Source organism: Physella acuta, unplaced genomic scaffold (assembly GCF_028476545.2).
Source record: "Physella acuta isolate Inbredline_101_S28 unplaced genomic scaffold, ASM2847654v3 ptg001167l, whole genome shotgun sequence".
Lineage (NCBI taxonomy): Eukaryota > Metazoa > Mollusca > Gastropoda > Physidae > Physella > Physella acuta.
Genome location: NW_026732684.1, coordinates 129,597 through 155,576, shown reverse-complemented (window position 1 = coordinate 155,576; position 25,980 = coordinate 129,597). Strand labels below are relative to the sequence as shown.

The 25,980-nt window shown below is 41.0% G+C and overlaps 1 protein-coding gene across 4 annotated transcripts in view; it reads right to left on the bottom strand.

Moving 5' to 3' along the window:
- The window catches only part of LOC131956659 (protein PTHB1), a 52,654-nt gene that overhangs the window by 6,540 nt on the left and 20,134 nt on the right, over positions 1-25,980 (bottom strand). For all 4 annotated transcript variants that reach the window (XM_059321194.1, XM_059321192.1, XM_059321193.1 and 1 more), the window contains exons 5-20: positions 23,300-23,413; positions 22,889-23,063; positions 22,271-22,349; positions 18,962-19,049; positions 12,644-12,739; positions 10,383-10,512; positions 9,990-10,171; positions 7,875-7,951; positions 7,506-7,562; positions 6,549-6,651; positions 6,121-6,225; positions 5,387-5,527; positions 4,931-5,029; positions 2,468-2,640; positions 1,673-1,825; positions 13-195 (exon numbers count right to left, since the gene is read on the bottom strand). In XM_059321194.1, coding sequence (XP_059177177.1) covers positions 13-195; positions 1,673-1,825; positions 2,468-2,640; positions 4,931-5,029; positions 5,387-5,527; positions 6,121-6,225; positions 6,549-6,651; positions 7,506-7,562; positions 7,875-7,951; positions 9,990-10,171; positions 10,383-10,512; positions 12,644-12,739; positions 18,962-19,049; positions 22,271-22,349; positions 22,889-23,063; positions 23,300-23,413 — 1,955 coding nt within the window. The remainder of the gene's footprint in view (positions 1-12; positions 196-1,672; positions 1,826-2,467; positions 2,641-4,930; positions 5,030-5,386; positions 5,528-6,120; positions 6,226-6,548; positions 6,652-7,505; positions 7,563-7,874; positions 7,952-9,989; positions 10,172-10,382; positions 10,513-12,643; positions 12,740-18,961; positions 19,050-22,270; positions 22,350-22,888; positions 23,064-23,299; positions 23,414-25,980) is intronic.

Below are 25,980 nucleotides of genomic sequence, written 5' to 3'. Positions count from 1 at the left end.
CCTGGAACTTACCTGATCCTCACAGGTGCCAACAACAGGTGTCATGGCTGACTGTAGAACCTGGAACTCCTCCTCTGAAAGATCCAGCCACAACTTAAGCAGGAAGTTGATCAGGTAAGTTCCAGAGCTCAGGTGACTGGCAGCCAGCAACTCAGCTCTCCTCGTCTCCTCCGCTAGGTCAGCCAAAGCCAGGATCTGGAATCAGGGGCTTACTTCAGTCATAGTGATTAGGGTCATGGCAGATGGGTCATAGTAACTAGGGTCACTGTGACAAGCACACAACAGCTAGATGTGGGTCAAAAGTGTGACCTACTTAGGTCTGGTAATGTTTATTTTTACATTTGTTATAATACCATATATGGTCTGTGGTGTAATGACCGTTTTTTTCCGCTGTCTTACTAAGTGAGTCTTAGACTCAGAAATTTTCCATCAAGATATGATTGATTGATTCAGACCAGATGACCACCCCAACCAATGGCCTTATGATTTGAAGGTGACCTTCCATGTTGCCTAAGTCTATAAATAGACTGCGCACAGGCGTCTCGAGGCAGTTCATTGATCAGACGTCGTTGAGAGACATAAGCCCTGTGTGTTGCCGTTTAGTACTAAGTTGTTTAAGTAGCATATTCATATATTACTTGTGGTTAAGTAGAAGTAATTCTTTATGCTTATAGCAGTGATGTGTATACTGTGGTGATTTTTCTGAAGTGTTAAAAGCTGTGATAGTGTATCATATTATTTTTTCCCACAAATTGTAAGTTGGGTTTTGTTCATTCTGTAAATCTATTTCATTCCTGTATAAATCTAGTGTTCTGCCACGACTTTGTACACTCATTACAAGTTATATGCAGATTAAAGGTATTGTTGGCATCAGTAGTTTCTCTAGTGTTTCCCCTAGACATCCATTACGAGTCCTAGCGAACTAGTGTGTTAACTTTCTTTTATTTAGGCTTGTCGCCATCTGTGTATAATCAGTTAAACGAATCCGGGAGCGTTCGCCATCTATCTGGCTGATAGATTGGTGTCCGTTACAACAGCTATGTTTGGGTCAACAGCTAGATGTGGGTCAACAGCTAGATGTGGGTCAACAGTTAGATGTGGGTCAACAGCTAGATGTGGGTCAACAGTTAGATGTGGGTCAACAGCTAGATGTGGGTCAACAGTTAGATGTGGGTCAACAGTTAGATGTGGGTCAACAGTTAGATGTGGGTCAACAGCTAGATGTGGGTCAACAGCTAGATGTGGGTCAACAGCTAGATGTGGGTCAACAGCTAGATGTGGGTCAACATAGTACTCACCTAGTGCTGTGTATTTCTCAATAGTCAACATGTGCCTGTGTGTGTTTAACCTGTCTCACCTGTCTGTCTGTACGTGCCAGTCTCACCTGTCTGTATGTGCCAGTCTCACCTGTCTGTATGTGCCAGTCTCACCTGTCTGTACATGCCAGTCTCACCTGTCTGTACGTGCCAGTCTCACCTGTCTGTCTGTACGTGCCAGTCTCACCTGTCTGTCTGTATGTGCCAGTCTCACCTGTCTGTACATGCCAGTCTCACCTGTCTGTACGTGCCAGTCTCACCTGTCTGTACGTGCCAGTCTCACCTGTCTGTACATGCCAGTCTCACCTGTCTGTCTGTACGTGCCAGTCTCACCTGTCTGTACGTGCCAGTCTCACCTGTCTGTACGTGCCCTCCAGTAAAGTGTCCAGATTAAGTAATGGAGCTGGTGTCTTGTCTTTAAACCGGGTCAGCAGACGTTTCTGAATGACTCGGAATTGGGCAGCTCTTTGCGCCAACATATCCTGGCATTGTACGGCAGCGAGTCTCAGCTGGTCAACACAGAGGACATTAGGACAGTCATTAGATAGGACAGTCAAACAATAATTAGATAGGACAATTCAGTCATTAGATAGGACTGTCAAACAATAATCAGATAGGACAGTCAAACAATAATCAGATAGGACAGTCAAACAATAATTAGATAGGACAGTCAAACAATAATTAGATAGGACAGTCAAACAATAATCAGATAGGACTGTCAAACAATAATCAGATAGGACAGTCAAACAATAATTAGATAGGACAGTCAAACAATAATTAGATAGGACAGTCAAACAATAATTAGATAGGACAGTCAAACAATAATTAGATAGGACAGTCAAACAATAATTAGATAGGACAGTCAAACAATAATTAGATAGGACAGTCAAACAATAATTAGATAGGACAATTCAGTCATTAGATAGGACAGTCAAACAATAATTAGATAGGACAATAATGATAGATCAAAATGCAGAACAATTCATTAGATAAACAGTGCGTAGAAATAATGTGATAGGCTGGGTGGATAAGTTTATAAAATTGATTAGACAGCACAAACTTATAATGTCCTGCTTATCTAGTGAGTATTTGTCAAAATAAAAAGTGCCCAAAATTTAGGTTTTCTTTTGAAAATTGTTTTTATTACTTACTTCAAAATGATGATCAACAATCTGAAAATAATCCTCCAATGGTAAAGCCCCATCAAAAGAGACCCTAAAATCAGTCTGAGATCCCTTTTTGTAGTGGCCATTGAGTCGGGCCACCAATTCTTTCAACGGCAGCCACATGGTCTCTAGTTGGTCACTCTGTAAGCGGTACCTCTCTGTTCAAAGTTTACATGATCTATAGAACAATCTCTGTTCAAAGTTTACATGATCTATAGAACAATCTCTGTTCAAAGTTTACATGATCTATAGAACAATCTCTGTTCAAAGTTTACATGATCTATAGAACAATCTCTGTTCAAAGTTTACATGATCTATAGAACAATCTCTGTTCAAAGTTTACATGATCTATAGAACAATCTCTGTTCAAAGTTTACATGATCTATAGAACAATCTCTGTTCAAAGTTTACATGATCTATAGAACAATCTCTGTTCAAAGTTTACATGATCTATAGAACAATCTCTGTTCAAAGTTTACATGATCTATAGAACAATCTCTGTTCAAAGTTTACATGATCTATAGAACAATCTCTGTTCAAAGTTTACAAGATCTATAGAACAATCTCTGTTCAAAGTTTACATGATCTATAGAACAATCTCTGTTCAAAGTTTACATGATCTATAGAACAATCTCTGTTCAAAGTTTACATGATCTATAGAACAATCTCTGTTCAAAGTTTACATGATCTATAGAACAATCTCTGTTCAAAGTTTACATGATCTATAGAACAATCTCTGTTCAAAGTTTACATGATCTATAGAACAATCTCTGTTCAAAGTTTACATGATCTATAGAACAATCTCTGTTCAAAGTTTACATGATCTATAGAACAATCTCTGTTCAAAGTTTACAAGATCTATAGAACAATCTCTGTTCAAAGTTTACATGATCTATAGAACAATCTCTGTTCAAAGTTTACATGATCTATAGAACAATCTCTGTTCAAAGTTTACATGATCTATAGAACAATCTCTGTTCAAAGTTTACATGATCTATAGAACAATCTCTGTTCAAAGTTTACATGATCTATAGAACAATCTCTGTTCAAAGTTTACATGATCTATAGAACAATCTCTGTTCAAAGTTAGCATGATCTATAGAACAATCTCTGTTCAAAGTTTACATGATCTATAGAACAATCTCTGTTCAAAGTTTACAAGATCTATAGAACAATCTCTGTTCAAAGTTAGCATGCTCTATAGAACAATCTCTGTTCACAGTTTACATGATCTATAGAACAATCTCTGTTCAAAGTTTACATGATCTATAGAACAATCTCTGTTCAAAGTTTACATGATCTATAGAACAATCTCTGTTCAAAGTTTACATGATCTTATAGAACAATCTCTGTTCAAAGTTTACATGATCTATAGAACAATCTCTGTTCAAAGTTTACATGATCTATAGAACAATGTCTGTTCAAAGTTTACATGATCTATAGAACAATCTCTGTTCAAAGTTTACATGATCTATAGAACAATCTCTGTTCAAAGTTTACATGATCTATAGAACAATCTCTGTTCAAAGTTTACATGATCTATAGAACAATCTCTGTTCAAAGTTTACATGATCTATAGAACAATCTCTGTTCAAAGTTTACATGATCTATAGATCTGTTTTAAGTTTACATCTACATTCTACTAAAACTTTCTGGAATACTTACGTGATGTTTTTGAAGCAAGAACTGTAACAACTGGACCCCCCTTAACCTTGACTTACGTGATGTTTTTGAAGCAAGAACTGTAACAACTGGACCCCCCCTTAACTTTGACTTACGTGATGTTTTTGAAGCAAGAACTGTAACAACTGGACCCCCCTTAATCTTGACTTACGTGATGTTTTTGAAGCAAGAACTGTAACAACTGGACCCCCCTTAACTTTGACTTACGTGATGTTTTTGAAGCAAGAACTGTAACAACTGGACCCCCTTAATCTTGACTTACGTGATGTTTTTGAAGCAAGAACTGTAACAACTGGACCCCCCTTAACCTTGACTTACGTGATGTTTTTGAAGCAAGAACTGTAACAACTGGACCCCCCTTAACTTTGACTTACGTGATGTTTTTGAAGCAAGAACTGTAACAACTGGACCCCCCTTAATCTTGACTTACGTGATGTTTTTGAAGCAAGAACTGTAACAACTGGACCCCCCTTAACTTTGACTTACGTGATGTTTTTGAAGCAAGAACTGTAACAACTGGACCCCCTTAATCTTGACTTACGTGATGTTTTTGAAGCAAGAACTGTAACAACTGGACCCCCCTTAACCTTGACTTACGTGATGTTTTTGAAGCAAGAACTGTAACAACTGGACCCCCCTTAACTTTGACTTACGTGATGTTTTTGAAGCAAGAACTGTAACAACTGGACCCCCCTTAACCTTGACTTACGTGATGTTTTTGAAGCAAGAACTGTAACAACTGGACCCCCCTTAACCTTGACTTACGTGATGTTTTTGAAGCAAGAACTGTAACAACTGGACCCCCACCATAGTACTGGAATCCAATGGCTGACCCTTGACCTCCAGCATTCTCACCAAGCATGTCTGAAAAACATTGAGGTCAGGTTTGAGCACAACATGGGAACTGATTTAGTTAAGTGCTATCTTGTCTAGCTGTTTCTACAAGGAGACACAGCAAACATACAAGTAGGTTACAAAGGGAATAGGGGAGTGGGTTACACAGGGAACAGGGGAGTATGTTACACAGGGAACAGGGGAGTGGGTACACAGGGACAGGGGAGTATGTTACACAGGGAACAGGGGAGTAGGTACACAGGGACAGGGGAGTATGTTACACAGGGAACAGGGGAGTAGGTACACAGGGACAGGGGAGTAGGTACACAGGGAACATGAGGACATGAGGACCTAAGTATGATGTCCCGTTATCAAGGTGGTAGATACCTGGGAAAAGCTCATTCAAACTGACAGGTGGTCTGTTGGTGTCGACTGTTAATTTCTGGGCTGCAGTTTTCACAGGCGTCACAGGTTTGAGGACAAGTTTGGATGGCAGGTTGGCACGAGATGTCACTACTCGACGTCCACCTAAGGACAAAAATCAGTTTGGATGCTTTGGTTTTATGAGGGGGGGGGGGTTGTTAAAACTGAAAATAAAGGTGATCCTCTGTGAGACAACGCTCATGTGGATGCTAGATGGTACGAGGAAACAGAAGACGGTACAAGGAAATGATTTAGGGGAAGGCTTTGAGGGAAGGATTGTGTGATGTACATTGTATGCTTTGGTTTAATAGGAAATAATAGGAAAAATGTTAGTTGATTTCAATCAAAGTAATACAATGTTCAGTTGAAATCTATCTAGTGAACCTATGACTGGATAGAATTACCTGAGGCTGATGAAATCTATCTAGTGAACCCATGACTGGATAGAATTACCTGAGGCTGATGAAATCTATCTAGTGAACCTATGACTGGATAGAATTACCTGAGGCTGATGAAATCTATCTAATGGACCCATGACTGGATAGAATTACCTGAGGCTGATGAAATCTATCTAGTGAACCTATGACTGGATAGAATTATCTGAGGCTGATGAAATCTATCTAGTGAACCCATGACTGGATAGAATTACCTGAGGCTGATGAAATCTATCTAGTGAACCCATGACTGGATAGAATTACCTGAGGCTGATGAAAAGGTGGCAGAAATGTGCAGGTAGAGGTGGGAGGGCAGACCTGACCAACGCTGGAAAACAGCAACAAACGTCTCGGATGGGCTGTTGGGATCTGGTGGTCATGTCATAGGTGGTTAGCATAGGGCAGCAGGTGACATTTCAACTCAAATGTCATCTGCCATTAGTCAACATACTCAATGTCAACAGTCACCTGTCTGTACACATCAAATGTCAACACTCGCCTGTCTATACAGCAAATGAAATGTCAACAGTCGCCTGTCTGTACAGCACATCAAATGTCAACAGTGGCCTGTCTGTACAGCACATCAAATGTCAACAGTCGCCTGTCTGTACAGCACATCAAATGTCAACAGTCACCTGTCTGTACAGCACATCAAATGTCAACAGTCACATGAAATGTCAGGCTTATCTCACCAACTTTTGGGATGGTAAACTCTGATTGGTTGCAGCCTAAAGGCCAAGGACAAATCATTTCCAGCTTGACATTTTCCAGGACAAGACGAGACTTCATCTGGATCTGCCATACAAAGTTGCTGTTACTTCAAAATCATGGCAAGGATATCCACATGATGCAACCTCACTCCCTCACACTCATCCATCCCTCACACACACTCATCCCTCACTCCAACACTCATCCCTTCCTCCCACACATCCCTCCACCACTCATCCCTCCCTTCCCACACTCATCACTCCCACACCCTTTCACATGCACATGAATGTTCCCTCCCTAGTAGACACCACCCATCTTTTGGTTACCCATAAAGTTACAGATGGGATACCACCCATCTTTTGGTTACCCATAAAATTACAGATGGGATACCACCCATCTTTTGGTTACCCATAAAGTTACAGATGGGATACCACCCATCTTTTGGTTACCCATAAAGTTACAGATGGGATACCACCCATCTTTTGGTTACCCATAAAGTTACAGATGGGATACCACCCATCTTTTGGTTACCCATAAAGTTACAGATGGGATACCACCCATCTTTTGGTTACCCATAAAGTTACAGATGGGATACCACCCATCTTTTGGTTACCCATAAAGTTACAGATGGGATACCACCCATCTTTTGGTTACCCATAAAGTTACAGATGGGATACCACCCATCTTTTGGTTACCCATAAAGTTACAGATGGGATACCACCCATCTTTTGGTTACCCATAAAGTTACAGATGGGATACCACCCATCTTTTGGTTACCCATAAAGTTACAGATGGGATACCACCCATCTTTTGGTTACCCATAAAGTTACAGATGGGATACCACCCATCTTTTGGTTACCCATAAAGTTACAGATGGGATACCACCCATCTTTTGCTTACCCATAAAGTTACAGATGGGATACCATCCATCTTTTACTTACCCGTACAGTTACAGATGGGATACCATCCATATCTTCCAACTGTAAGCTAGAGGCCAACTGTGGATGTATGATTGTTCTCATAACAGATTGACAGAAGAAAGTTACAACTAATGTGTCAACTTAAGGACAAAGTTACAGGAAATTTCAACTTAGGGACAAAGTTACAGCTAATGTTAACTTAGGGACAACGTTACAGCAAATGTTAACTTAGGGACAATGTTACAGCTAATTTCAACATAGGGACAAAGTTATAGCTAATGTCTACACTTAGATATACAAGCACACAGAAGGACTGACATACAAGCAGACAGAAAGACAGACATACAAGCAGACAGACGGACATACAAGCAGACAGAGCAAACTACTCACCGACACATCATCTAGGTTTGGGCTGACATGGACATGTAATGACAAATCATCCTCTGGTTTAATTGTTGGTGCCAGCACTGAAATAGGACAAATATAGCACACTTGTTACATATATAGCACCTTTGTTACATCTATAGCACACCTGTTACATCTATAGCACACTTGTTACATACATAGCACACCTGTTACATACATAGCGCACTTGTTACATACATATCACACTTGTTACATACATAGCACACTTGTTACATCTATAGCACACTTGTTACATACATAGCACACTTGTTACATACATAGCGCACTTGTTACATCTATAGCACACTTGTTACATCTATAGCACACTTGTTACATCTATAGCACACTTGTTACATACATAGCACACTTGTTACATACATATCACACTTGTTACATCTATAGCACACTTGTTACATCTATAGCACACTTGTTACATACATATCACACTTGTTACATACATAGCACACTTGTTACATCTATAGCACACTTGTTACATACATAGCACACTTGTTACATCTATAGCACACTTGTTACATCTATAGCACACTTGTTACATCTATAGCACACTTGTTACATACATATCACACTTGTTACATACATAGCACACTTGTTACATCTATAGCACACTTGTTACATACATAGCACACTTGTTACATCTATAGCACACTTGTTACATACATATCACACTTGTTACATACATAGCACACTTGTTACATCTATAGCACACTTGTTACATACATAGCACACTTGTTACATCTATAGCACACTTGTTACATCTATAGCACACTAGTTACATCTATAGCACACTTGTTACATACATATCACACTTGTTACATACATATCACACTTGTTACAAACATATCACACTTGTTACATACATAGCACACTTGTTACATCTATAGCACACTTGTTACATCTATAGCACACTTGTTACATCTATAGCACACTTGTTACATCTATAGCACACTTGTTACATCTATAGCACACTTGTTACATACATAGCACACTTGTTACATACATAGCACACTTGTTACATACATAGCACACTTGTTACATACATAGCACACTTGTTACATATATAGCACACTTGTTACATCTATAGCGCACTTATTACATACATAGCACACTTGTTACATACATATCACACTTGTTACATCTATAGCACACTTGTTACATCTATAGCACACTTGTTACATCTATAGCACACTTGTTACATCTATAGCACACTACTGTATCAAATTTATAAATAATTCCGCTCTCATTAACAATTTTAATTTATTTTTATTGATCCAAACATTTGTTTAAATATAGTGCATGAATAAAACAAATTTTTTTTTTTTAAATGTGGTCACTCATAAGTAAAAAAAATCATTTTATCTTTGCTTCCCTACCCATCCATTCAAATACTTCAGTAATTGGCTTACTTTAAACAAGTGTAGACATTATATAAACAGATAAAAATCTTTCTAATAGCAAATACTAAATTACTATTGGTGAAAATGATACATTGCAATGTTTTATTAAAATTACACCAACTCACACAACCCAACCCTATAATATACACACCCAACCACACAACCTTACAGTCGTACAGCAGCCCATTTAACAGCAACCCAGCCCCACATTCCACACCCAGCCCCACACCCAGCCCCCACACCCCAGCCCCCACCCCACACACTGACCAGAGCTCTGACTTTTGGACTTAACATGTTTCATCAGATGAGCCATCTCAGCATCAAGTGCAGCATAGTTAACGTCCCACACCCCCACACCCAAGCCTCCCACCCCAGCCCCACACCCCCCACCCCAGCCCCCCACACCCCCACCCCAGCCCCCCACCCCCCCACACCCCAGCCCCCCACACCCCAGCCCCACACCCTCAAACCCCAGCCCCCACACACCAGCCCCCCACACCCCAGCCCCACACCCCAGCCCCCCACACCCCAGCCCCCCACACCCCAGCCCCCCACACCCCAGCCCCACACCCTCACACCCCAGCCCCCACACCCCAGCCCCACACCCTCACACCCCAGCCCCACACCCCAGCCCCCACACCCCAGCCCCACACCACACCCCCACACCCAAGCCCCACACACTGACCAGAGCTCTGACTTTTGGACTTGACATGTTTCATCAGATGAGCCATCTCAGCATCAAGAGCAGCGTAGTTAACGTCCCTTGAGTCCACCTGGGGTGGGACAAAAATGGCGGGATCTGTGCCCAGGTACATGACCTCTAACCTTCCAGTCTCACTGAGTGCAACAACAGCTGATCTGACTCCACTAGCAGGGGAGGGAGGGGGGATACAGAGATCTCATCAAAGGAATTTTTAAAAGCATAGAACATAAATGGTGGTAGTCTTGAATGGTGGTGTGCAGTGGTGGTGTGCAATGGTGGAGTGTGGTGGTGGTGTTGGTTTGTTGGTGGTGTGTGGTAGTGCTACAGCATTTTGAATTGAATCTCTGCCACATAGTGACCAAAGTTTGGACGTACTTAAAATTTCCAACCCTGAGTTGAACAGGAACAAACTGTGACTTGGCCATCCACTTGAGCTGGGAGTCTTGGTAGACGAGCAGAGAATTGGTGTGTGCTCCCACCAGGTAGTTGACTTTGTTCTCTACCACTGACATGAAAAACATCAAGACAATACAGATGGTGGAACCCACTGCTAGCAACACCTGGTCTAAACAATACAGATGGTGGAACCCACTGCTAGCAACACCTGGTCTAAACAATACAGATGGTGGAACCCACTGCTAGCAACACCTGGTCTAAACAATACAGATGGTGGAACCCACTGCTAGCAACACCTGGTCTAAACAATACAGATGGTGGAACCCACTGCTAGCAACACCTGGTCTAAACAATACAGATGGTGGAACCCACTGCTAGCAACACCTGGTCTAAACAGTACAGATGGTGGAACCCACTGCTAGCAACACCTGGTCTAAACAATACAGATGGTGGAACCCACTGCTAGCAACACCTGGTCTAAACAATACAGATGGTGGAACCCAATGCTAGCAACACCTGGTCTAAACAATACAGATGGTGGAACCCACTGCTAGCAACACCTGGTCTAAACAATACAGATGGTGGAACCCACTGCTAGCAACACCTGGTCTAAACAAGGCAATACAGATGGTGGAACCCACTGCTAGCAACACCTGGTCTAAACAAGACAATACAGATGGTGGAACCCACTGCTAGCAACACCTGGTCTAAACAATACAGATGGTGGAACCCACTGCTAGCAACACCTGGTCTAAACAATACAGATGGTGGAACCCACTGCTAGCAACACCTGGTCTAAACAATACAGATGGTGGAACCCACTGCTAGCAACACCTGTTCTAAACAATACAGATGGTGGAACCCACTGCTAGCAACACCTGGTCTAAACAATACAGATGGTGGAACCCACTGCTAGCAACACCTGGTCTAGCAATACAGATGGTGGAACCCACTGCTAGCAACACCTCGTCTAAACAAGACAATACAGATGGTGGAACCCACTGCTAGCAACACCTGGTCTAAACAATACAGATGGTGGAACCCACTGCTAGCAACACCTGGTCTAGCAATACAGATGGTGGAACCCACTGCTAGCAACACCTGGTCTAAACAAGACAATACAGATGGTGGAACCCACTGCTAGCAACACCTGGTCTAAACAAGACAATACAGATGGTGGAACCCACTGCTAGCAACACCTGGTCTAAACAATACAGATGGTGGAACCCACTGCTAGCAACACCTGGTCTAAACAATACAGATGGTGGAACCCACTGCTAGCAACACCTGGTCTAAACAATACAGATGGTGGAACCCACTGCTAGCAACACCTGGTCTAAACAATACAGATGGTGGAACCCACTGCTAGCAACACCTGGTCTAAACAATACAGATGGTGGAACCCACTGCTAGCAACACCTGGTCTAAACAATACAGATGGTGGAACCCACTGCTAGCAACACCTGGTCTAAACAATACAGATGGTGGAACCCACTGCTAGCAACACCTGGTCTAAACAATACAGATGGTGGAACCCACTGCTAGCAACACCTGGTCTAAACAATACAGATGGTGGAACCCACTGCTAGCAACACCTGGTCTAAACAATACAGATGGTGGAACCCACTGCTAGCAACACCTGGTCTAAACAATACAGATGGTGGAACCCACTGCTAGCAACACCTGGTCTAAACAATACAGATGGTGGAACCCACTGCTAGCAACACCTGGTCTAAACAATACAGATGGTGGAACCCACTGCTAGCAACACCTGGTCTAAACAATACAGATGGTGGAACCCACTGCTAGCAACACCTGGTCTAAACAATACAGGGTGGAACCCACTGCTAGCAACACCTGGTCTAAACAATACAGATGGTGGAACCCACTGCTAGCAACACCTGGTCTAAACAATACAGATGGTGGAACCCACTGCTAGCAACACCTGGTCTAAACAATACAGATGGTGGAACCCACTGCTAGCAACACCTGGTCTAAACAATACAGATGGTGGAACCCACTGCTAGCAACACCTGGTCTAAACTGTACTTTATTTTTTTTTTACCCATATCATTTAACATTACTTAAATGCAATCTTGTGAAAATTGAGAATAGTTGTCATGTATCTATAGTCGACAGTTGCTGTCATGTATTTATTTAGATGCTGATTTACATTTACAGGACACTACTTGTCAGTCAGGCTACAGAATGGTCAAGAGGGAAAACTTGAAAAGACTTACAGGAAGCATAAGGCAACAAGCAAGATGGATCATATTCCAGTTTCTTGGCAAACTTCAACATCCCATTATCAGTCAAACAGAAAATTGTTCTCTCCCCTGCAATATACAAAAATATTTTTCTAACCAATATTAGGTCAAACATTTTTATAAGCTTTTTAATAGTTCACATTATCTTTCTGTTTGTTGGTTTTTGGCAAATTTTGAAACGACATTTTAACTCACTGCTAGTGCAGCAACTATTTTGCAAAATGAACTTTCCAGATACATTAGTCTCTGGAAACAAAGCAAAAATATTTAATTTTTTTTAGAATGAACAGATGACTAAAAGCTGATGACAGTCAGCTCAATCAGCTGGTAGATGACAGTCAGCTCAATCAGCTGGTAGATGACAGTCAGCTCAATCAGCTGGTAGATGACAGTCAGCTCAATCAGCTGGTAGATGACAGTCAGCTCAATCAGCTGGTAGATGACAGTCAGCTCAATCAGCTGGTAGATGACAGTCAGCTCAATCAGCTGGTAGATGACAGTCAGCTCAATCAGCTGGTAGATGACAGTCAGCTCAATCAGCTGGTAGATGACAGTCAGCTCAATCAGCTGGTAGATGACAGTCAGCTCAATCAGCTGGTAGATGACAGTCAGCTCAATCAGCTGGTAGATGACAGTCAGCTCAATCAGCTGGTAGATGACAGTCAGCTCAATCAGCTGGTAGATGACAGTCAGCTCAATCAGCTGGTAGATGACAGTCAGCTCAATCAGCTGGTAGATGACAGTCAGCTCAATCAGCTGGTAGATGACAGTCAGCTCAATCAGCTGGTAGATGACAGTCAGCTCAATCAGCTGGTAGATGACAGTCAGCTCAATCAGCTGGTAGATGACAGTCAGCTCAATCAGCTGGTAGATGACAGTCAGCTCAATCAGCTGGTAGATGACAGTCAGCTCAATCAGCTGGTAGATGACAGTCAGCTCAATCAGCTGGTAGATGACAGTCAGCTCAATCAGCTGGTAGATGACAGTCAGCTCAATCAGCTGGTAGATGACAGTCAGCTCAATCAGCTGGTAGATGACAGTCAGCTCAATCAGCTGGTAGATGACAGTCAGCTCAATCAGCTGGTAGATGACAGTCAAGTGTTGCTCAGGGACTAGGGGACAGATTATTCTTTTAAAGATCGCAAGCTACATATCCTAGGGACAGATTATTCTTTTAAAGATAGCAAGCTACATATCCTAAGGGACAGATTATTCTTTTAAAGATAGCAAGCTACATATCCTAGGGACAGATTATTCTTTTAAAGATCACAAGCTACATATCCTAAGGGACAGATTATTCTTTTAAAGATCGCAAGCTACATATCCTAGGGACAGATTATTCTTTTAAAGATCGCAAGCTACATATCCTAAGGGACAGATTATTCTTTTAAAGATCACAAGCTACATATCCTAAGGGACAGATTATTCTTTTAAAGATCGCAAGCTACATATCCTAAGGGACAGATTATTCTTTTAAAGATCACAAGCTACATATCCTAGGGACAGATTATTCTTTTAAAGATAGCAAGCTACATATCCTAAGGGACAGATTATTCTTTTAAAGATCACAAGCTACATATCCTAAGGGACAGATTATTCTTTTAAAGATCGCAAGCTACATATCCTAAGGGACAGATTATTCTTTTAAAGATCGCAAGCTACATATCCTAGGGACAGATTATTCTTTTAAAGATCGCAAGCTACATATCCTAGGGACAGATTATTCTTTTAAAGATAGCAAGCTACATATCCTAAGGGACAGATTATTTTTTTAAAGATAGCAAGCTACATATCCTAGGGACAGATTATTCTTTTAAAGATCGCAAGCTACATATCCTAAGGGACAGATTATTCTTTTAAAGATCGCAAGCTACATATCCTAGGGACAGATTATTCTTTTAAAGATCGCAAGCTACATATCCTAAGGGACAGATTATTCTTTTAAAGATCACAAGCTACATATCCTAAGGGACAAATTATTCTTTTAAAGATCGCAAGCTACATATCCTAAGGGACAGATTATTCTTTTAAAGATCACAAGCTACATATCCTAGGGACAGATTATTCTTTTAAAGATAGCAAGCTACATATCCTAAGGGACAGATTATTCTTTTAAAGATCGCAAGCTACATATCCTAAGGGACAGATTATTCTTTTAAAGATCGCAAGCTACATATCCTAAGGGACAGATTATTCTTTTAAAGATCACAAGCTACATATCCTAAGGGACAGATTATTCTTTTAAAGATCGCAAGCTACATATCCTAAGGGACAGATTATTCTTTTAAAGATCGCAAGCTACATATCCTAAGGGACAGATTATTCTTTTAAAGATCGCAAGCTACATATCCTAAGGGACAGATTATTCTTTTAAAGATGGCAAGCTACATATCCTAAGGGACAGATTATTCTTTTAAAGATAGCAAGCTACATATCCTAAGGGACAGATTATTCTTTTAAAGATTGCAAGCTACATATCCTAAGGGACAGATTATTCTTTTAAAGATCGCAAGCTACATATCCTAGGGACAGATTATTCTTTTAAAGATAGCAAGCTACATATCCTAGGGACAGATTATTCTTTTAAAGATCGCAAGCTACATATCCTAAGGGACAGATTATTCTTTTAAAGATCGCAAGCTACATATCCTAGGGACAGATTATTCTTTTAAAGATAGCAAGCTACATATCCTAAGGGACAGATTATTCTTTTAAAGATCGCAAGCTACATATCCTAAGGGACAGATTATTCTTTTAAAGATCGCAAGCTACATATCCTAAGGGACAGATTATTCTTTTAAAGATAGCAAGCTACATATCCTAGGGACAGATTATTCTTTTAAAGATCGCAAGCTACATATCCTAGGGACAGATTATTCTTTTAAAGATCGCAAGCTACATATCCTAGGGACAGATTATTCTTTTAAAGATAGCAAGCTACATATCCTAAGGGACAGATTATTCTTTTAAAGATCGCAAGCTACATATCCTAGGGACAGATTATTCTTTTAAAGATCGCAAGCTACATATCCTAGGGACAGATTATTCTTTTAAAGATCGCAAGCTACATATCCTAAGGGACAGATTATTCTTTTAAAGATTGCAAGCTACATATCCTAAGGGACAGATTATTCTTTTAAAGATCGCAAGCTACATATCCTAAGGGACAGATTATTCTTTTAAAGACAGCAAGCTACATATCCTAAGGGACAGATTATTCTTTTAAAGATAGCAAGCTACATATCCTAAGGGACAGATTATTCTTTTAAAGATCACAAGCTACATATCCTAGGGACAGATTATTCTTTTAAAGATAGCAAGCTACATATCCTAAGGGACAGATTATTCTTTTAAAGACAGCAAGCTACATATCCTAAGGGACAGATTATTCTTTTAAAGATAGCAAGCTACATATCCTAAGGGACAGATTATTCTTTTAAAGATTGCAAGCTACATATCCTAAGGGACAGATTATTCTTTTAAAGATCGCAAGCTACATATCCTAAGGGACAGATTATTCTTTTAAAGATCGCAAGCTACATATCCGTTTTTCAAGCAAATAATGTTAGCCATATGTGGTTGCAACTTAAAAAAAAATAATTGCACAACAAATGAACAGTAAAAAATGTAAATAAAGAGAACCTTGATTAATTTTCAAAGAGTTAATATGTCATCTAATTAAGCAACATTCATTGTCTTTGATACTTGACCTACTTGAAAAGTTTAAAATAAATAAAATGGTCTGGAAGAAGTGTTTGAAATTTGGCTTGCAAGTTTCCAACCATGGACCATGACAGACCACGACAGACCATAGACAGACCATGACAGACCATAGACAGACCATGACAGACCACGACAGACCATGACAGACCATAGACAGACCACGACAGACCATGACAGACCATGACAGACCATAGACAGACCATGACAGACCATGACAGACCATGACAGACCACGACAGACCATAGACAGACCATGACAGACCATGACAGACCACGACAGACCATAGACAGACCATGACAGACCATGACAGACCATAGACAGACCATGACAGACCATGACAGACCATGACAGACCATAGACAGACCATGACAGACCACGACAGACCATAGACAGACCATGACAGACCATAGACAGAGGATAAAGTAAAAAAATTAATTCTGATGTCCTTTTCTAGAAGTGGGAAATAGAGTGAAGTACTACATCAAGTCAACAGATATCTCTCAAAGTTTGACGGTAACGAGAGAATTAGATCTTTTACTTTTATGTGATATTTCATCTAACTAACTGGAACAGTACTCGTTACAGGCTTTTGAGACATGTATGTAGAATAAATGCCACTTCCAGCTATCGCTAAAAAGTTGACAAAATTGCAAAAGTTTTTCCGACTCAGGGAGGTGTAAAATGTACAGATTTATCTAAAATTTAATTTTTTATTTTTTTGCACGATTACAATACTTTCTCTATGCTTAGTATACAAGAAAGTAAAAATGAAGTTTTTATATTTTAAAAAAAAATTTCCTTGGATTTAAAAGATTATTAGTTTTATTATATACTAGCGTACCCGACCCCGCGCGTTGCCGCGGGGATAGAATAAAGTCTGACGAAATGTATTAGAAGGATATCACCAATGCATTACCAATCATATGTTCTTAGACGCGTGACCTTGTTTTCTAAAACTGTGTTATTTAAATGTTAACAATGCCTGCGCTTGGATAATAATTTTCCTACACTACCGCATGAAAACCTTGAGTGTATATTAATCACTCACCGAAATAATGAGGTAGAACACACATCAGTGACCACCCATATGTCAGGGACGTAGAGGGGCGCTCTCAGGAGCCCCCCCCCACCCCCCGATTACACTATCGCAGAGGCGCAGCGTACGGCAACTGGCTCCTTAAAACTAACAGGCGCCATCGTGCTCACAGGATAACCCAGCGTGCCGATAGCATCCTGTAAACAATGATGCAGATTTCGTCATTCGCTAAAGTGACACGAAAAAAATTATTTGACGTGTTTTAAACATCAGTTTGACTGATGCAATATGCTAGCGTTAATAATGATCTATTATTAGATGCTCGATCTCAATTTCGGACTGGATCGTCTAATAATAGATGCTTATTGCATCATTCGCAAAGTGACGAAACTATAGTAGGCTCCTCATATTCAAAAAGTTATTTTTTCATCTTTCGCAAGGTGACGAAACTGTACAGGATTTCCTCGCGTTACAAAGTTATTTTTAGAAGCCTGTTTTAGTTTTACTGCTGAATATAGTAGTACCCCTTACTCGCTATGCAGGACACTCGATTAACGGATCCCAAGTGCCAACAGTCGCTCTAAAACTCTGGGCGCCAAACCGTGTATTGACGAAAGTTGTACCCTACATGGCGCCGCCCATAAGAAACTTTAGTTTTCTTTTTCGCAGAAATATTCCCGGGAGTATTCTCATCTACTCTTTAAAGTTTCAAGGCACTCGGATGAACCGCATCCGAGTTTTATTTTTTATATACCGTGTACAGAGAAAAAATCGCTCCCCCGGGGGCACCGCCCTTGCAATATTAAAACATTTTTTTTGCAGAACCCTACCATTTAGTGATCTAATCATCTCCCCAAAGTTTTATGGTACACGGATGAACGGTGTGAAACAGAAATAGACTTATTTTTATAAACCGTATATAGAGAAAAAACAAATCGCGCCCTGCCGGGGCGCCACCCCTGCGAATTTGAAAATGTTTTTAGCGCAGAAACCTCGCCATAAATATTCTCAACATATTCCCAAAGTTTCATGGCAATCGTGTGAACGGTGTCACGGCTATCCACTTTTATTATTTTTATATACGGTATATAGAGAAAAATCGCACCCTCCCGTGGTGCCGCCCTTGTGAAATTAAAAATGATTTTTTTACAGAACCCTTCCTTAAAGTGTTCTAATGAACTCACCAAAGTTTGATAGCGATCAGATGAATGGTGTCAAACCAAAATCGACTTTTATTTTTATATACCGTATATAGAGAAAAGCAAATCACGCCCTGCCGGGGCGCCACCCCTGCGAATTTGAAATTTTTTTTTTTTGCAGAAACCTCCCCTGGATATTCTCAACAGCTTCCCAAAGTTTCACTGCGATGTTATAAGTGGTGTGGTAATGCATAAAAGACACACACACACACAGACACACATACATTTCTTTTTATATATATAGATAGATTAATTTGTTTTTAATTTCTAACCTACAGTGAAAAACACTATTATTAAAAAAGGAAGTGGTTATCTCCCTTATAATTGACTGACCAAGTACCAGTATAGATGGCGCCATGCCAGAGTATTCCATGTAACAGATGTCAATAGCCTGCTCACCAATGTTGTAGGACCAGTCCACCTGCCAGGACACAAACAGAAATTACTGGAGTTCTATTCAATCAATTCATTACAGGGGTGGATATGTCAATTCATTACTGGACTTCTATTTAATCATTACATGGGTGGATATGTCAATTCATTACTGGACTTCTATTTAATCATTACAGGGGTGGATATGTCAATTCATTACAGGGCTGGATATGTCAATTCATTCAGGGGTGGATATGTCAATTCATTACTGGACTTTAATGCAATAAATGGTTAGGGGAGTTTCATTCAATAAATTAATTACTAATGTTTGATTTAATTACCAAATTAATGGACTTTAATTAAATCAATTAATTACTGCAGTTCATTTAAATAAATGAACTGCTGAGATTGCTGCAGTTTAATTAAATCAATAAATAGATTAAATCAAATAACCCCCACGCCTGACCTACCGCAACTTACTTGCCAGACTTGTCATTTTGTATAACCTTCCGCAACTTTCTTGCCAGACTTGACATTTTGTATGACCTACCGCAACTTTCTTGCCAGACTTGTCATTTTGTGTGACCTACCGCAACTTTCTTGCCAGACTTGACATTTTGTGTGACCTACCGCAACTTTCTTGCCAAACTTGACATTATGTATGACCTACCGCAACTTTCTTGCCAAACTTGACATTTTGTATGACCTACCGCAACTTTCTTGCCAGACTTGACATTTTGTATGACCTACCGCAACTTTCTTGCCAGACTTGACATTTTGTGTGACCTACCGCAACTTTCTTACCAGACTTGACATTTTGTATGACCTACCGCAACTTTCTTGCCAGACTTGACATTTTGTATGACCTACCGCAACTTTCTTGCCAGACTTGACATTTTGTATGACCTACCGCAACTTTCTTGCCAGACTTGACATTTTGTGTGACCTACCGCAACTTTCTTACCAGACTTGACATTTTGTATGACCTACCGCAACTTTCTTGCCAGACTTGACATTTTGTGTGACCTACCGCAACTTTCTTGCCAAACTTGACATTATGTATGACCTACCGCAACTTTCTTGCCAAACTTGACATTTTGTATGACCTACCGCAACTTTCTTGCCAGACTTGACATTTTGTATGACCTACCGCAACTTTCTTGCCAGACTTGACATTTTGTGTGACCTACCGCAACTTTCTTACCAGACTTGACATTTTGTATGACCTACCGCAACTTTCTTGCCAGACTTGACATTTTGTATGACCTACCGCAACTTTCTTGCCAGACTTGACATTTTGTATGACCTACCGCAACTTTCTTGCCAGACTTGACATTTTGTGTGACCTACCGCAACTTTCTTACCAGACTTGACATTTTGTATGACCTACCGCAACTTTCTTGCCAGACTTGACATTTTGTGTGACCTACCGCAACTTTCTTGCCAAACTTGACATTATGTATGACCTACCGCAACTTTCTTGCCAAACTTGACATTTTGTATGACCTACCGCAACTTTCTTGCCAGACTTGACATTTTGTATGACCTACCGCAACTTTCTTGCCAGACTTGACATTTTGTGTGACCTACCGCAACTTTCTTACCAGACTTGACATTTTGTATGACCTACCGCAACTTTCTTGCCAGACTTGATATTTTGTATGACCTACCGCAACTTTCTTGCCAGATTTGACATTTTGTATGACCTACCGCAACTTTCTTGCCAGACTTGACATTTTGTATGACCTACCGCAACTTTCTTGCCAGATTTGACATTTTGTATGACCTACCGCAACTTTCTTGCCAGACTTGACATTTTGTATGACCTACCGCAACTTTCTTGCCAGACTTGACATTTTGTGTGACCTACCGCAACTTTCTTGCCAAACTTGACATTTTGTATGACCTACCGCAACTTTCTTGCCAGACTTGACATTTTGTATGACCTACCGCAACTTTCTTGCCAGACTTGACATTTTGTGTGACCTACCGCAACTTTCTTACCAGACTTGACATTTTGTATGACCTACCGCAACTTTCTTGCCAGACTTGACATTTTGTATGACCTACCGCAACTTTCTTGCCAGACTTGACATTTTGTATGACCTACCGCAACTTTCTTGCCAGACTTGACATTTTGTGTGACCTACCGCAACTTTCTTACCAGACTTGACATTTTGTATGACCTACCGCAACTTTCTTGCCAGACTTGACATTTTGTGTGACCTACCGCAACTTTCTTGCCAAACTTGACATTTTGTATGACCTACCGCAACTTTCTTGCCAGACTTGACATTTTGTATGACCTACCGCAACTTTCTTGCCAGACTTGACATTTTGTGTGACCTACCGCAACTTTCTTACCAGACTTGACATTTTGTATGACCTACCGCAACTTTCTTGCCAGACTTGACATTTTGTATGACCTACCGCAACTTTCTTGCCAGATTTGACATTTTGTATGACCTACCGCAACTTTCTTGCCAGACTTGACATTTTGTATGACCTACCGCAACTTTCTTGCCAGATTTGACATTTTGTATGACCTACCGCAACTTTCTTGCCAGACTTGACATTTTGTATGACCTACCGCAACTTTCTTGCCAGACTTGACATTTTGTGTGACCTACCGCAACTTTCTTACCAGACTTGACATTTTGTATGACCTACCGCAACTTTCTTGCCAGACTTGACATTTTGTATGACCTACCGCAACTTTCTTGCCAGACTTGACATTTTGTATGACCTACCGCAACTTTCTTGCCAGACTTGACATTTTGTGTGACCTACCGCAACTTTCTTACCAGACTTGACATTTTGTATGACCTACCGCAACTTTCTTGCCAGACTTGACATTTTGTGTGACCTACCGCAACTTTCTTGCCAAACTTGACATTATGTATGACCTACCGCAACTTTCTTGCCAAACTTGACATTTTGTATGACCTACCGCAACTTTCTTGCCAGACTTGACATTTTGTATGACCTACCGCAACTTTCTTGCCAGACTTGACATTTTGTGTGACCTACCGCAACTTTCTTACCAGACTTGACATTTTGTATGACCTACCGCAACTTTCTTGCCAGACTTGACATTTTGTATGACCTACCGCAACTTTCTTGCCAGATTTGACATTTTGTATGACCTACCGCAACTTTCTTACCAGACTTGACATTTTGTATGACCTACCGCAACTTTCTTGCCAGACTTGACATTTTGTGTGACCTACCGCAACTTTCTTGCCAGATTTGACATTTTGTATGACCTACCGCAACTTTCTTGCCAGACTTGACATTTTGTGTCTCATCTTTCCCTGCTGTATCTGAGGCAACAGCCAGCACTTGATACCTGCAAGTCAAAACTTTACAGTCAAAGTCACCTGCGCAAACCTTCTTCATGAGACAACCATCTACCTGCGCAAACCTTCTTTATGAGACAACCATCTACCTGCGCAAACCTTCTTTATGAGACAACCATCTACCTGCGCAAACCTTCTTTATGAGACAACCATCTACCTGCGCAAACCTTCTTTATGAGACAACCATCTACCTGCGCAAACCTTCTTCGTGAGACGACCATCTACCTGCGCAAACCTTCTTCGTGAGACAACCATCTACCTGCGCAAACCTTCTTCATGAGACAACCATCTACCTGCGCAAACCTTCTTCGTGAGACGACCATCTACCTGCGCAAACCTTCTTCGTGAGACAACCATCTACCTGCGCAAACCTTCTTCGTGAGACAACCATCTACCTGCGCAAACCTTCTTCATGAGACAACCATCTACTTGCGCAAACCTTCTTCAAGAGACAACCATCCGTCTGAGACAACCATCCACCTGTCACAACCATCCACCTGATACAACCATACATGAGAAAACCATCCACCTGTAAGATTCCAGCCTCCAAGCAGAAGAAGCAGTGAGAAATGAATCAAGCCTGGGCAGGTATTTGATTGGTCCAGGTACCAGAGCCCCAGGCAGAAAGCGGCTAAAGGCAAAACTTTCCTGCTCGAATATGCTGACTGTTCCATCCATCGACTGGACACACAGGAAGTCTTTACCTAGACATAGACAGACAGAGTGGATTGAACCTACTAGACACACAGGAAGTCTTTGACTAGACACAGACAGAGTGGATTGAACATACTAGACACACAGGAAGTCTTTGCCTAGACACAGACAGACAGAGTGGATTGAACATACTAGACACACAGGAAGTCTTTGACTAGACACAGACAGAGTGGATTGAGCATAACATCAATGATGTGGGAAACTGAACCTTTAACCCTGGACTTACCTTTGACCCCACCAAAGGGCCCATAACAAAAGTTAAATGCAGTCCTCTGTAGAGTATGTTCATACAACAAAGAGAACTGGTACTGACTTCCATGCTCAACAGTTCCAGAAATTTCTGGAACAAATAGTTTGTCAAATACTTTAGGGCTCAAAGAGAATCTTACATTAAAACTAGCTAGAGTGAGGGTCATACACTTTAGACAGATTGACCAGTGACAAACTGACAAGTGGATCAAACACTTTAGACAAACTGACCAGTGGATCAAACACTTTAGACAGACTGACTGACCAATGGATCAAACACTTTAGACAGACTGACCAGTGGATCAAACACTTTAGACAGACAGACTGACCAGTGGATCAAACACTTTAGTGACAAACTGACAAGTGGATCAAACACTTTAGACAAACTGACCAGTGGATCAAACACTTTAGACAGACTGACTGACCAATGGATCAAACACTTTAGACAGACTGACCAGTGGATCAAACACTTTAGACAGACTGACCAGTGGATCAAACACTTTAGACAGACTGACCAGTGGATCAAACACTTTAGACAGACAGACCAGTGGATCAAACACTTTAGACAAACTGACCAGTGGATCAAACACTTTAGACAGACTGACCAGTGGATCAAACACTTTAGACAGACTGACCAGTGGATCAAACACTTTAGACAGACAGACTGACCAGTGGATCAAACACTTTAGACAGACAGACTGACCAGTGGATCAAACACTTTAGACAGACTGACCAGTGGATCAAACACTTTAGACAGACAGACTGACCAGTGGATCAAACACTTTAGACAGACAGACTGACCAGTGGATCAAACACTTTAGACTGACTGACCAGTGGATCAAACACTTTAGACTGACTGACCAGTGGATCAAACACTTTAGACAAACTGACCAGTGGATCAAACACTTTAGACAGACAGACTGACCAGTGGATCAAACACTTTAGACTGACTGACCAGTGGATCAAACACTTTAGACAAACTGACCAGTGGATCAAACACTTTAGACAGACAGACTGACCAGTGGATCAAACACTTTAGACAAACTGACCAGTGGATCAAACACTTTAGACAGACAGACTGACCAGTGGATCAAACACTTTAGACAGACTGACCAGTGGATCAAACACTTTAGACAGACAGACTGACCAGTGGATCAAACACTTTAGACTGACTGACCAGTGGATCAAACACTTTAGACTGACTGACCAGTGGATCAAACACTTTAGACAAACTGACCAGTGGATCAAACACTTTAGACAGACTGACCAGTGGATCAAACACTTTAGACTGACTGACCAGTGGATCAAACACTTTAGACAGACTGACCAGTGGATCAAACACTTTAGACAGACTGACCAGTGGATCAAACACTTTAGACAGACTGACCAGTGGATCAAACACTTTAGACAGACAGACTGACCAGTGGATCAAACACTTTAGACAGACTGACCAGTGGATCAAACACTTTAGACACACTGACCAGTGGATCAAACACTTTAGACAGACTGACCAGTGGATCAAACACTTTAGACAAACTGACCAGTGGATCAAACACTTTAGACAGACTGACCAGTGGATCAAACACTTTAGACAGACTGACCAGTGGATCAAACACTTTAGACAGACTGACCAGTGGATCAAACACTTTAGACAGACAGACTGACCAGTGGATCAAACACTTTAGACAGACTGACCAGTGGATCAAACACTTTAGACACACTGACCAGTGGATCAAACACTTTAGACAGACTGACCAGTGGATCAAACACTTTAGACAGACTGACCAGTGGATCAAACACTTTAGACAAACTGACCAGTGGATCAAACACTTTAGACAGACTGACCAGTGGATCAAACACTTTAGACAAACTGACCAGTGGATCAAACACTTTAGACAGACTGACCAGTGGATCAAACACTTTAGACTGACTGACTGACCAGTGGATCAAACACTTTAGACAGACTGACCAGTGGATCAAACACTTTAGACTGACTGACCAGTGGATCAAACACTTTAGACTGACTGACTGACCAGTGGATCAAACACTTTAGACAGACTGACCAGTGGATCAAACACTTTAGACAGACTGACCAGTGGATCAAACACTTTAGACAGACTGACCAGTGGATCAAACACTTTAGACAGACTGACTGACCAGTGGATCAAACACTTTAGACAGACAGACTGACCAGTGGATCAAACACTTTAGACAGACTGACCAGTGGATCAAACACTTTAGACAGACTGACTGACCAGTGGATCAAACACTTTAGACAGACTGACCAGCGGATCAAACACTTTAGACAGACTGACCAGTGGATCAAACACTTTAGACAGACAGACTGACCAGTGGATCAAACACTTTAGACAGACTGACCAGTGGATCAAACACTTTAGACTGACTGACCAGTGGATCAAACACTTTAGACTGACTGACTGACCAGTGGATCAAACACTTTAGACTGACTGACTGACCAGTGGATCAAACACTTTAGACAGACTGACCAGTGGATCAAACACTTTAGACAGACTGACCAGTGGATCAAACACTTTAGACAGACTGACCAGTGGATCAAACACTTTAGACAGACTGACTGACCAGTGGATCAAACACTTTAGACAGACTGACCAGTGGATCAAACACTTTAGACTGACT